At 42.4% G+C, this 14,110-nt stretch overlaps 1 protein-coding gene across 1 annotated transcript; it reads right to left on the bottom strand.

The window, feature by feature from the left end:
• Positions 1 to 799: 799 nt before the first annotated feature.
• On the bottom strand, positions 800 to 13,458 carry LOC139941738 (uncharacterized). Its single transcript, XM_071938355.1, has 10 exons — positions 13,030 to 13,458; positions 12,049 to 12,178; positions 11,465 to 11,565; positions 10,973 to 11,037; positions 10,448 to 10,574; positions 8,991 to 9,166; positions 8,129 to 8,249; positions 7,349 to 7,447; positions 6,951 to 7,070; positions 800 to 5,847 (listed from the first exon to the last, which is right to left on the bottom strand). Exons 1-10 carry the CDS (start codon positions 13,235 to 13,237, stop codon positions 2,843 to 2,845), a joined length of 4,152 nt encoding a protein of 1,383 aa, XP_071794456.1. The 5' UTR covers positions 13,238 to 13,458; the 3' UTR covers positions 800 to 2,842.
• Between the last annotated feature and the right edge of the window lie 652 nt (positions 13,459 to 14,110).

Here is a 14,110-nt window from a genome sequence, read left to right as displayed (position 1 = left end):
TAATTTGCATTTAATGGCAATGATTATACATGAAACAAATTTGTGTGTAGTTATGATTTTTCAAGGATACTTAAAAGGTATGCAAAGATAAACTTGCTATATTTATATACCTATGCTGCCATCAATGGCCCCTGTTGTCTCTAGGTTCGGCCTTGGTACCCCTTCCAAAGTTTCCCATTAACTTTAAGATCTTCCCCAAAGCCTGCGAGCATAAAAACTTGCATAGCACAAAACAATGCTTGCTATTAGAAACTTGGTTACCTACCAAAATGTCATCTGGTGCCCACTCATTTTTTGCTTAGCAAGGAAACTGGGTGAGAAGTATTTCCTACTTAACAGCTTTATGAAATTTGCCCCTGGTTACAACTGTTAAAAAGGATGTCCAGTGGAATTGATACACTTTAATGTCCACATCAGACATAGAGGGCGCTACATAGCTGACACAGACAATGTTTCTTTTCTATGGCAAGCTTTTTGATTTGTAGCAAGGTTATCTTTCACACAAGAAATCATGGACAGCTTGCTTTAAACTAACATCACCCCATGCCCAATCAACTATGGCATGACAAGGGCCCAAATAAATAGAGCTGCAATGGCACAACAAGTAGCCAAGCACAACAAAATGATGCTTACCAGCCGACCTGTCACATGTACCATTTGTGACTGGTATCCTGCACTTTTTTTGCCAAGTCGAAAGCATTTGAGCATGATTTTCTCATAAGAGTCTAGAGTATAAAGAGAGCATTATTGTACATGTTTTCCTATTTAAAAAAATGAACATCTGGATTACTGCACGTAATTGATCATCTTGCAACAAAATCGTAAAGATTTTATTAAATATTATTCAATAATTTTTCTAATTGCTTGACATTATCACAACTGTGCCTGTCTTTAGAAAATATAAAAGAAACCCCCCCAACTTAAAAGCATTTTAAGTTTTCTTCAAAACTGTTCACAAACAATAAAGCGAATGTTCACATATAAGCCAGGTAATCTTTTTGAAACAAATGCTGGACTGAACTTCTGTTCTCATGAAACACAGTATAAGAACTTTTAATTTGAATGAATATTCCCTTTAACCTCTCATACCTACTTAACCAGTTCGCTTTGGGATTAAAAACAATTTATCTGTAACCCAAATTTGCTTAACAGAAACTGGTTACCAGCACTCATTTCTTGCTTTAGCAAAGAACTCTGCTATGCAGTATTTCCTGCTTAACAGTTTTATAAAATTGGGCCCTGGTAATTTTTTCCCTCATAACTAGGTGCCAACTATTTTGAGTGACTGCTCTACTTCAAGTCCAATTTTCAAACACATTTTTAGTATTATTTTGCGATAAACAATTTAAAATTGTTGCATGCACCATCTTTTGTGATTTCACTAACCCAATGTCTACCTCCACTGCCATGCTCCTCAAGTAAGATAGTTGGGGCCAACTCTGGGCTTCAACAACATGACAGCATGAGTTGCTCAAACTTAAAGACAGTGGACACTATTGGTAATTGTCAAAGACCAGTCTTCTCACTTGGTGTATCTCAACATATACATAAAATAACCAACCTGTGAAAATTTGAGCTCAATCGGTCGTTGATGTTGCGAGTAAATAATATAAGAAAAAACACCCGTCACACGAAATTGTGTGCTTTCAGATGCTTGAGATCAAAATCGTGGAAAATCCTTCAGAGGGAGCCGTTTCTCACAATGTTTAATACCATCATCCTCTCCCCATTACTTGTTACCAAGTCAGGTTTTATGCTAATAATTATTTTGAGTAATTACCAACAGTGTCCACTGCCTTTAACCGAGAGACCCAGGATGGAGTTAGGAAAGCTTATCCAATGTACCACCAAGCTCCAATGTGTCTGTAAAGCTGTTACCACCCCACCCAAACTAAAATTACCAGCTACATAGAACAACAAATCAACACGGGGTCTTCTCAAAACCCTGGCTTGGGTTCGTCTCCGGCTTGGGCTTCGCACACTGCATGCAGTGGAAACGCAGCTCGGCCTTTGGGTCTTTACTTTTTTGGAGAAGAGTTTATTTTGCGCGCGATGATGGTTCGAACATCAGAGAGTGTATGGAACCAGAGCCCAGGTTTGAGAAATCGCCCCATGACTTGGAAAAACCAAAATGTGAATATCTGCTGCAAATAAAAATGGCCAAAGTGTCTTGATTGACTGTGAAAATTAGGACGAATAAAAGTAACTAGAAACTTAAGTAAAATTTACTTATAAGGGTTTTTCATTTGGTTTAAGCTGTGTTAAACAACAGAACGAGTTGAAAATTGTTAAAACAGAAAATGTGAATGAAATTTAGCTACAAGGGAAAGCTTTTAATAGCATTTGAAATATGACACTTGGTTTCTTGACAGTTCCCTAAAAGAAATAGGTTTTAAAAAATGTTTAAAATGCTGAATGAATAATAATTCTAATAATAATGATTGGAAATAATTACATACTTTTTTCATTTATGATTTTTAAAGACACCAGTATAGGAGTCGCAATTGTTTTGAACACCCCCCCCCACAAAAAAAGCTTTTAAGTTGCCTGCAAAATATTGCCCGTTTAACAAGTCCTTCCAGTTCCAACAAAAGGGTTCCTCGTTTCTCATTTTGAAAATGGCAGTTATTAATTTAGAGATCTCCGAGAATGAGTAACAGTTTTTCTCTCTCTGCCTTGGGCCCCCAATCTTTACTACAGCATAAACCCAAAAGAATAAACCTCTACATTTCAGCAACCCGAGCAGCTTTTAATAAGTGGCTTTAGGCAGTTTTCTTTTGAGCAAAGTATAAACCGTGATACAAAAAACCCCAAAACAAACCCTCAAACCATGATAAGTAACTCAGTATCTGTAGTAAGGTGGAGGTCGCCCTCTCTGTGGTGGTCCAGGCCGTTTGTGAGATCCTCCTCGCCAGAACTGGGGCTCCTCCCTTCTTGGAGGACTGTAAGCACCTGAATGTCTCTCTCTGTCCAGCCTGCCTCCTAGCGTTGAGATCGGAGCACCTCTTGGTTGAGGAGTTCCTCCTAATTCACTAAGAAGTTCCTTCTCTATCAGCTGCTGGGTGCTCCTGTAGTCGGGGTCGAGATGAGGACGTCCAGGAGGCTTCACCTCATAGTCCCGTTCGAAGCTGCTGCGACCGTACCCACGCCCTCGACGCCCGAATCCTCTATCCCCATCAGTTTGATATGTTTCATGCCGGTTGGATTCCATCCTGGGAGGAGGTGGGTACCTCTCATGACCACCGCCTCTGTATCGGGGCTCGGAACTCCGAAACGCAGGTACATCGGTCGGACTACAATTTGGTGGAAACCTATCTTGATAAGGGGTACGATTACGATCCAGTGTTTCTATCGGCCTGTTGTGAGCATAATCAAATTTCTCGACGTGAGGCGAGGAAAAGTCGTTGTAGCGGCCGGATGCAGCTGGTGATCGCGGCGAACGCTGAGAGAAAGGTCTTTCCCACATGTCTTTGGCTGTTGGTGCTTGGCCGAGAACGGGGATGCTACGCTCAGAACTTGCCCCAAGCACAGATATGGGTGAAGTGGGTTGAGGGACGTGCTTGTGGTCCGTGTCTTCATAAGAGAGTGATTGTTCATGTTGTTCAGTCTCATTAGAAGGGGTCAAGTCTTCAGTGTCGCGCATAACAGTCTCCACGGGAGACATTGGTATAGAGGTCTGCTGTGCGGTTAACGCAAACACAGGGTTATCTGGCATTGGTTCTAGCGGTGACACAGATGGGCAGTTTTCCACCTCGGGCGAAGTTAAATCACTTGGTGTAGGCATCCTCAGTCCTAGAGCTCCCGCACGCTTAGCATTTGGGGGTGGTGGACCTGGGGGAGGCGGTGGAATGCGTACAGGCATTCTAAGCGTTGTGTTTCTTATGGTAGGAGACAGAGCAGGCACGGGGGATGGGATGCTGTTTAAAATCGGCGGACCAGCAGAGGTTGCTGGAGTGTTGTTGACAGAGGAAATGAGTGGCCTGATCGAGAATTGATGAGGATGGCCAACTGGCATTTGGGGATGGGGAACAGGCAGAGGCAGAGGTTGAGGTTGGCCACTTTGAAAGGGGGGTAGGCCCCTCGGGGGCTGGGATAGACCACTTTCCGGAAAGTGTGGACCACTTGGGGGAGGGGGAGGACCACGAGGAGGGGGACCACTTGGTGGGGGTGGTAGTGGTGGGGGCCCACTTGGAGGACGAGGCAGGTCAACTGGAGGCGTGGGTGGACCACTTGGGGGCGGAGGGCCTCCTGGAGGTGATGGCCTCCTTGGGGGTTCTTCTGCTTGTGGAGGTGGCGGAACGTCATGATATTGTTCCTCCGGTGGAGGAGGGGGTATGCCACCATCGACATCTTCAGCTTTCTCTGGTGGCAAGGGGGGCGGTGGGGGTGGCTCCAAGATAATGGACGCAAGACTTGTAGCTGGGGGTTGCGGGGCATCCACTTGATTTATGGAGATACTTGTTGGGGTAGGCGCTGCAGGGAATGCTGGTTTGGTGTACGTCTTATGCTGCATGAGCCGTGCCATGAGGGAATGGGAACTGGCTGAATCATCGCTAGGTGTCGGAGATATTGCAGGCGGGCTCTCATCCGGTTCGACGGGTGCAGCAGCCGAGTTGGAGGAAGGGGTGTTTATCAGCTGGCACAGTGGTACCTTCTTTGATTTTTGATAAACTGTTGCCGTTGAGGGTGTGGTTTTCCTGATGGGAGGAGGGGGTGCACCTTCTGCTTGAAAGCTGCTGATGAGAGAACCGACAGCGAATGGTACACTAGGGTTGTTGTGGTTCTGCTTGATGTCTGAATGCTGTTGATTTACGCTATGTGTTTGAGGAGCTTGCTCTGTCTTAGCAGTGCTCTGTACAGTTTGCGTTAACATACTCAGACTACTGAGGAACGAGGAGGAAGGAGCTTTACTGCCGGTCGTCTGCCTAGAGCTTGTGATGATTTTTGTTAAGAACTCGATAGGGTTGCTTTTTGCTTCCTTTAACATGGGGCTGTCTTCCTGGGTCGGAGGCGTGCTGCACTCATCCCGGAGAGGGGTTCCCCCCGGTTTATTGCTGTTGCTAGGTTGGAGGTTTGATTTACTCTTGGCCAAAGATGCTTCTGTGCTACCCTTGCTTGTAGGAGCATTTGAAATCTGATTCTGGTTTCCCGAGGCGCTGGAGTGGTCGCTGGATATTGTCGGGGATTGGAAGCCTCCAGCCAGGGGGATGATACACGACGACTGCGGCGGCTTCTTCTTCTGCTCCAGAGGCATCTCCAGGAGGTAGTCTACCATTTCCGGATCGTATAAATCATCCTCGTCCAAAGGTACGGGTGGTTGCTGGACCACAGGTACGGGCGCCATTACCTTGGTTTGCGTCGGGGTATAATAACTCATCGTCGCTGGTTGACTCGACTGCGGTAGCATTTCATCTTGCAAAGTGTACGGATCCTCGAAGGGGTTATACTCTTCCGAGGCAGTATTTTGAGGAGGTACTGGCGCTGGAACAGCCGGGGGAACCGTTATGATCGGGCTCACCTGTTGCTGAAAGGCGTCCGAATTTGGCGCATAAGATGGGATGGTCACAGGGGGTAGCTCAGACGAGCTCTTGGATATGGGCTTTGGCGAATCAAATAGTTGTACGGGAAGCTTTGGAGCGTCGTGCATGACCTGAAGCAGGCGATCCTTGATGCTGCCGTACTCCTCCTGTCCGTCATCTGTTGTAGAATTCTTGGTGGAGTTCTGAGGGGGAGTTGGTATCGGGTCGTAGTCTGCCGAGGGGGAGTAGCTCGCGCCGGGAGGCGATTGATTGGAGAAGGGGGAGTAACTCGCTGTAGGTTGACTGAATGTGTTACGAGATCCCGCACCTGCGATTGAGAACAAACAATAGAAATGGGTTTCATTTGCAATTCAATAGAACATTTCATTACAACATTTATTTCCCAACGGATGCGGCATCCTAAAAGCCAAGGCTTGTGATGTGATGTGCCCTTTTGCGCCTTTGTTATTTTTATTGTCTGGATCGCCTTTAGATAGTGATAATTTTCGCTTTTTGGTTATCCGCAGGCTTGTTTTTTATTGCCTATTCTTTGTATGTTCTATTTGCCTGGAAATAAATAAATAAATAAAGTAGAATTTAAACTCTTAATCGAAGCACCTCAATTTTGTTTCAGACTCACTCCAACTTATTCAGTTGAAGATCTAAATGTTTTTAATCGCCTAATAAAAGAGGAATAGAAAGATAAGGCGTGCTTAGAATTTCCTTCTTAAAGGGGCACACCAATTTTCCTCTGGTAAGGGGTACTTCTACGAGGAAAATTTAAATTTGCATTGGAACTTTGTAAAGGGCACCACATCAAAAGCAAAGGGCACCACGCCAATTGCTGTGGGTACCGTGGGTTATTCCGATGTTTGGTTCCATTTTAGGTGATCAACATTGCTGACAAAAAAACGGAGTTTGTAGAAATTGCCTTCGAACAAAAGCCTTCGGTTGTTTGAGAATGCATGCTTCACACTTAAGTGGTCAAACAAAGCGGTCACAAGCGCTTGTTTGCGTCCCAAACAATTTGGTATTGAAAGGGTTAAAGGAACACGTTGCCTTGGATCGGTCGAGTTGGTCTTTGAAAAGCGTTTGTAACCGTTTGTTATAAAATGCATATGGTTAGAAAGATAATTCAAAAGTAGAATATAATGATCCACACAAGTATCACTCGAAATTGCGTGGTTTTGCCTTTTACTTCGTCGACAAACACGGTCGGCCATTTATGGGAGTCAAATTATTGACTCCCATAAATGGCCGACCGTGTTAGTTCTTAATGTAAAGGGAAAACCACGCAATTTTGAGGCAAATGTGTGTGGATCATTATATTCTACTTTTAAAACATCTATCTAACCATATGCATTTAATAACAAAGACCAACTCGACCGATCCAAGGCAACGTGTTCCTTTAAGCACTTGTGACATTCTTACCTGTAATGGTACTGATGTGACTGATGACTGGTGCAGACGAAGCAGACGACGATGCAGCATTCCTACTTCTCATTGCTGCTGAACGAGATGCTCTGGAACTTCTGGAAAGTGATGGTGCAGCTGTAGGAGAAAGAGTGGATAGGTTCAAAGTCAGATTGAGAATGTAGGTAAACCGTACTGTTTCACCTCATTGATTTAGTTTTCCACATTTGCCATCTTTAAACTTTAATTTTACCTCTCGAACACGTTCAGCCACAAAGTTACCAACCGTGCAATTTGACTCCCAGAACAGCTGGCTAAAAGCAGGGTCCAATTTCACAGAGCTGCTTAAGCACAAAAAAGTAGCTAAGCACACCATAACTGTGCGTGATGTCAGTGGCACAGATGTAAATACTCACCTACGATGGTGCCACGATGCCTGTCTTCACCTTCATCAGACAGCTCCATGTCTTCGACTTCAACGGTATCTAAATTGGGATCTCTCGGTGGAGTGGCTCCTGCAAAAATCAAGTTTTCATTATTAGCATAATTACATTTACTACATGGTATTTTAGGCATTGCATGAACCCGCACTCTTGAAAACACCAGAGCTTGAGACCGGTGGCCTAGGCCACCCAGTTCAACACTCCATTAGCATATGCACGTACTTTAAGGCCAACCTTGCAACAGAAAACAAAGTGCATGTTTTCAAGAAGGCAAGACCCTTTCCCAAATTGAAGCTACACTGTGGAAGTGTTGTGGCCGACCGATTCAGAGCACCGAATTCAAACTCTGGTGTTTCTGATCAGCAGAGTGTGGGTTTGAATCCCCAGCCGTGACACTCGGTGTCCTGAAGCAAGACACTTAACCATTGCTTCGTCCTTTGGATGGGACATTAAGCCGTTGGTCCCATGTGCTGTGTAACGCATGTAAAAGATTACCCAGTGCACTTAGCGAAAAAGGGGTTCGCCCCGATGTTCCTGGCTGTGGTTGCTGTATGCGCGGTAGCACCTTGTAAACCCTTGTTAGGTGCTACATAATTGGGTCTCACAATTCATAACTTCAATAACCAATATTTCTGTATAATATATATACTAAGCACTTTGAGTACCTTGTTTGGTAGATAAAAGCGCTATATAAGAATTCAATATTATAATTATTACAAACATGTTGCATTGATGCAGGACAACATAACTTACCTGGTGATGGAGCGTCCATTGTTGGTGATGGCATGGGACTATACGAATCTGGCAGCAACAGCTTATGTTCCTCGAGTCGCTTCTTAAGGCTTGCCACTCGCATTCCAAAGTTTGTGTAAGCCTGCAAATAAAAGTTGTCTAAGTCTCAAAGGGGTCAAGTCTCAAAGGGGAAGAAAATCTTGGATTTTAAAGAAAATCTAAAATTTTAAAGAAAATCTCAGATTTGAAAAGACAACATAAAAAGACAATCAAGCATTGATTACTTTGCTATTTTCTATTGGTGGAAAATAAATGTAGTCGTCTGACAGTATAAACCCCGCCCCCAACTAATGGCACCGACAAAATGTGGTGAACCTAGTTTTTAGTTTGTTTGACCTCATTTATGGAACACTCTCCCTCTTCATACCAAACAAGCCACTACCATCTCACATTTCAACACTCTTCTCAAAACACTTCTGTTCAATTCATCGTATATGTAATTTTCCTTTTGTTCTTCTGAGTGCTTAGAGACGTTCTTCCGAGTGCATAGAGACTTCTTCAGACAGTGCTTAGAGACTTTCTTCTGAAGATGTTAGGTGCTATATAAATACACCATGTGTGTATCTACTTGCAAGGTAGAGTTTGTTCTTAGAGAACTGTCTTTCTTTATTCTACTACCTGGGCTGAAGGTATAGAAAATTGGCTGGGACTTCTACTTTAGCTTATAGGATCCTAATTAACTGCACTACCGCGGAGTCAGTTCTTGAATTGGTCTCAACGTTTCGACTAGCTTGCTCTAGTCATCATCAGGAGACAATAGTCATTGATACCTCACCATGCAATGCCTCAAATCCTATATAAATAAATACAGTTTGCAACTTACGTTTGCAACAATCTTGGCCTCTCCATACTGGGCCTCGTAGAAGATCTCGCTCTTCTGTAAGAGGTCAAAGAGTTTCCGCCGAAGCTCTACTTCCTTGGTGAGGGAGGCGACGTAACCCTCAAGCTTGACGGCAGAGTCTTCAAACTGCTGGGAGAAACGCTTCCCTCCTGCACGATCTAAAGAAAAACCGTCAAGGAATGTCAATGAATGCATAGTGTAGAACCAATGCGTTAAAGATAGGTTGGAGCCATAGATAGAAATAGAACATGGACAACGTTGAGAGAGTAATTATGAGTGTGGTTTCGTTGTGAGACCATTTTTATGGACGCGCGTACGTCTTTTTTTTCTTTGTGTGTATGGCAAAATATTTTGCCATACAGTAGATGTCACATTGACCAATGAAAACACTACAAACGGTTTATGTGCAATGCCATCTTTCCATACACGCATGTCACGTGATGCTCATTTTCTGCATACACGCGTGTCAAGCAATGATCATTTTGCCATACTTGCGTATTGCACAGTATCGATACGCCGCGTCCATAAACGACACAGAGGGCGGTCGAGCTCAGCATTCTCCAGGTTCTATTTCTACGATGGGATCTTATCTCAGTCAGGAAATAGTGAAAATAAATATGAAAAGTCATCCTGATCCACACATCCATTCCCCGGCAAAAGATAAGTTGCAGGACAAGCTCTTATCAAAACTATATTCTACTTAGGGGCCGTTCAGAAAGGTCAGTGTTCTCTACAATAATGCAGTTCAGAAGGTTCATAGGCTCTGCATCACCAGAAAAACAAAACTACAGGTTTTGACACATTGTGGACTATTTCTCACTCCATTTAGTGACTGCTTTGAAGGCTCAAGAGGGTTTTGAGAAAACCCGTAACTGACAAAAACAACACGCCTGTTGTAAGCTTGGGCGATATCACGATATTATCGAATATCGCGATATTAATTTGGAAACGATTTCGATATCGGATGCATTTGGTTTTAATCGAAATATCGATATATCGCGATAATCGCAATAATCGCTATAATCGCGATATATCGCAATATCGATTAATATCGCGATGTATTTGCTAGCTGAGACATCTTGCACCCCATAGGTTTGGAGTAAAACCAGAAGAATAGGTCATTAGAACACCTCTTTTATGCTATGACTGTCTCTTCTACAACTTTCACTTGGAGTTTGAAGACTGATGATGTCAAATTTCATTAATTGCGATTATATCGAATATCGCGATATATTGTCGGCGATATATCGTGAATAAAATAAATTGATATCGCCCAAGCTTAGTCTGTTGTATGGTCCTTGGCAGGGCCTAGGCGTAGAACTTCCTTGTAAGCAGCGCTATCAAATTGGCTTAGTAAATAACAAGCAGTTCTTGCATTGACACTACAAACAAGTCCCCATTTTCATTGCTAAACAAAATGTTTTTGTTGATAAACATACCTTTAAGTTGCATAATGGTCTCTGTGCTGGCGACATCGACGCTAAACATCCCAAGCTGTCTAAACTTCAGTTCAACCTCTCCCTCGAATCTGGCAAGTTGCTCAATGACTTCTGGTACTTCCTCATGCTGTGGAAATTAAATGTAAACGAATATAAACAGGTATTCAATTACTTGTGTCATTGTTGACAAACCCCACTTCTTGTAATGGTCAGTGTATTGGGTTCTTTTACATTCATTACAAAAGACAAAGGGACCACCTGCTTTACATCCCATCAGAAGGGTGAAGCAATATTGGTCAAGTGTCTTGCTCAGGGAAACAAGTTCAACGGCTGTGACCCGAACCCACACTTTTGACAACACCAGAACTTAAGTCCAGTACAATAGATTGGTCATCCTTGATACTCAACATGTGGCGAAAAATCCAAATGTGTGTACCCTACTTTTTTTTATGCAAGTCGACAGACACACAAGGCCTGAAGGCCAACACTAACAGCAAGAGAAAAATATTTGAGGTGAAGACTTACATTGAACTCTGCCAGAAGCTTGGGATCAGGTCTTGGCTTCTGCGGCTTTGTTGGCTTCTTGGCAACTGTGGATGAAAACACACATAAATAAGATGATCTCAGTTTTAAATATTCCGAGCTTAAAGGGTCTATGTACTTTTTCCTTACACAAAACACACTGCCACAGATTTACATTAAACTTACACAGTTTGAAGATTATGATAGTAGAAAGCTTCCCTTGAAATTTTACTTACTGAGGTGCTGTAGTTTTTAAGAAATGAGTAAAACAAATAATATTTGTCTCAGTTTTAGCATGTTAAAACGTATTAACCAGTTATTCCATGGTTTTGGTGTAATATCATAACTGGTTAATGGGATTTTACACGCTAAAATAATTTTCGTCTTCCTGAGACGAAAATTATTTTGTGACTTGTTTTACTCATTTCTCAAAAACTACACCACCTCAGTTTTAGTAATATTTGAAGGGAAGCTTTCAATTGATTAGTTTCCTACCTGTTGCACCCTGTAACTTGTCACAAAACTCCTCCGAGTAGACGCTCCTTTCTCCCCAGATCTTGAAAATTCTCAGCACATTCTTCCGGATGGCTTCCTCCCTGTTGTGAAAGCAAGGAATTAAGACAATCAATGGTGATAACAAGCTAGAGCAAGCGAGTCGAAACAATGAGACCAATTCAAGAACTCAGTCCGCTGTAGTGCAATTAATAATGATCCTACAAGCTTAAGTAATTGTCCAAGCCAATTTTCTATTCCTTCCGCCCATGTAGTAGTTAAAGAGCAGGAAAGTTCTTTTCAGAACTGAGAAGTCTCAAAATAGTATTAAGTATTTGAGTAATACATCAATGGACAATACGACCAATGCAAGGGGGCTATTATTAGTCTTTGGAATTGTTTAAAAAGCCTAAATGAATACATTACAAACAAACGACCCTTTTTCAGGCCTGTATGCTTCATTTTTAAAGGGCAAGGAATTGTAATTGTACATTTCCACTGGAGTATTTTAAGGGCACCAGTGCAATGACCAAGGGGGCATGCAGAAGTATCAGACATGCTGTTTCTGCATGGCGTATCGGCCTTACCTGCAGAATGTCGCAGCTTCTTCCAACACCTCAGCAAAACAGTCTAAGAATACGGTTGCCCCTTTTCTCTTACTGTTTTGTATGATGTCGTTAGCTAAGTAGAACAGCGTCAGACACATGGGCGGTTTAACTGTAAGGAAAACACAACATTTAGCATGAAAAACAAATAACAAACAAAGGTAAGTTTCAACAACTTCTAATTTTACTCTTTAGCCTTTGAGAAAGATAGAGCTATTGTTGAAATGTAAGGTTTACACCATTTGTTGTTTACGTAATTGATTATTATGGGTCTTTTTGATTGGTACTATTTCTTTTTTTTCCCCACTAAAAGCAGGTGTACTTTTTCAACATCGTACCACTCACTGAGGAAGACAATGTTATTTCTCCATGATCATACCCACATTGTAGCTCATTTATTTGATGAGCCTATTTATAAACCCAGTGTTGAAATTTGGCAGGAAGTGCTTGATTTGGGGTTTAGAGCACCCACATGTAGGTAGGCCTAGAAAAACAACAAAGAATAATTTTGTGTGGACCATCAGTTTGAAACAATTTAAAATGTGGACATGTACATTTTAAATTGTTTGAACAATTTTGGGGGCATCGAGGCATTTTCTTCTTGGTAAAGAGCACCCTATGGGAGGATGAGGAGATTTTTAAATTTCTACTTAAGCGATAAGGGCATCAAGACAATGACCAGGGGGCATGGAGGTGGAGGCAATCACCTACGTTGCCTCCATGAAGTATCAGGCCTGAATTTAGAGTTTGGAAAAGATGGTTAAATTGGAGTCTCTGGACCATTAATTTCACTCAATTTGTTTTTGTAAATCAGGTACAATTTTATTTCATAACAATCGGATGACAGGATACGGACATTCTTCCCAATTTACCAGCCCCCCCCCCCCCCCTCCAATAATATTATTATTATTTTTATATTAAAAAAAATCAAAAACAAATATTTTCATCTATTTTTATTTTTACCTTCTCTCACACGCTCCATCCACATCTCGATGATATTCCTGTAGTGATTCTTGTGGTGAATAATCCACAGAGACAAAGTTTGAATACTGTCCTGCGTGTTGTTCAGAGCCTGGAACTTTCGTTTCAAACTCTCCACATTCAAGCTCGCCATCTTGCCGTCCGCGGGGGCACTTCCCCTGCGCCGGCTCACTTTACCACTTGACTGCATGCACGCTGTGTTCGTGTGTTCCACAAAATATTATAAATACAAACGTTCAGTCGCGATTTTATACAACCAACGAGCTCTTGGTAGGCTAGTTTCTACATTTGTTATTTCCTAAGGCTACTGGGGGTGTGATTTTGCCTGCATATTTGAGCAAAGCTGAATGCAACTTGCTGTAGTTTGAAAAAAACTAGTTAAGTTGCACACGAGCACACGGCATCACGGCACAGTCGCCATTTTGAGATATGTTATTGTTAGAGCGCATGCGTAAAATTCTTTCAACAAATCCCAGCAGACAGACCATGCTGCAGCAGCACACATAAAGATCGGCTTCTCGTTATTTTTGCACTAAAAAGTCAATGAAAATGCTACTACATGCCGAACGAACAAGCACACCATCACGTATGGTAGCCATTGAGAAGTCAATAAATTATTCCAGGTATTTTTTTTGCACAGAAAAAAAATCTCTCCTATCGATAACCTTTGGTGCACGTACACGTTGCATTGATGTACGTACACGTTAGCTAATCTGTACGTACACGATACGTTTAGGTAACTTATCGTGCACATTGTTTGTGTGGCAGCAATAGGCAGGTGCTTCTACTAGTTCAGAATTGACCTGGGATCCAAGTCCCAAGTCCCACTTTAAAATTATCTCAAACCCTTCATGTTAAAAAATTACAAACATTTGTGTAGAGTTAAAAAAAAAAACCATTTTAAACAAGTTTTCAGGGTCGGCCTAAACACCTAAGTCCCAGCGGGATCGTACGAACCAGGTAGCTCGAGCCCATAACAGATACTCGCTCGTCAATAAAAAGACTGAGAGTTTTGGAGTGTTGCGGCCGCTCCTAGCAAAAATACCAACTCATGGGAAGAATT

This window comes from Asterias amurensis, chromosome 9, assembly GCF_032118995.1.
Source record: "Asterias amurensis chromosome 9, ASM3211899v1".
NCBI classification, from domain to species: Eukaryota; Metazoa; Echinodermata; class Asteroidea; order Forcipulatida; family Asteriidae; genus Asterias; species Asterias amurensis.
This window is presented reverse-complemented; position numbering and strand designations above follow the sequence as displayed.

Excerpts from the sequence above, each read along its gene's own strand:
- LOC139941738 (XM_071938355.1), bottom strand. The coding sequence starts at position 13,237 with ATGCAGTCAAGTGGTAAAGTGAGCCGGCGCAGGGGAAGTGCCCCCGCG. Across the intron at positions 9,167-10,447 it reads GACCATTATGCAACTTAAAG|ATCGTGCAGGAGGGAAGCGT; the intron begins GTATGTTTATCA and ends GTTTTTCTTTAG. Across the intron at positions 7,071-7,348 it reads GCATCGTGGCACCATCGTAG|CTGCACCATCACTTTCCAGA; the intron begins GTGAGTATTTAC and ends TTTCTCCTACAG.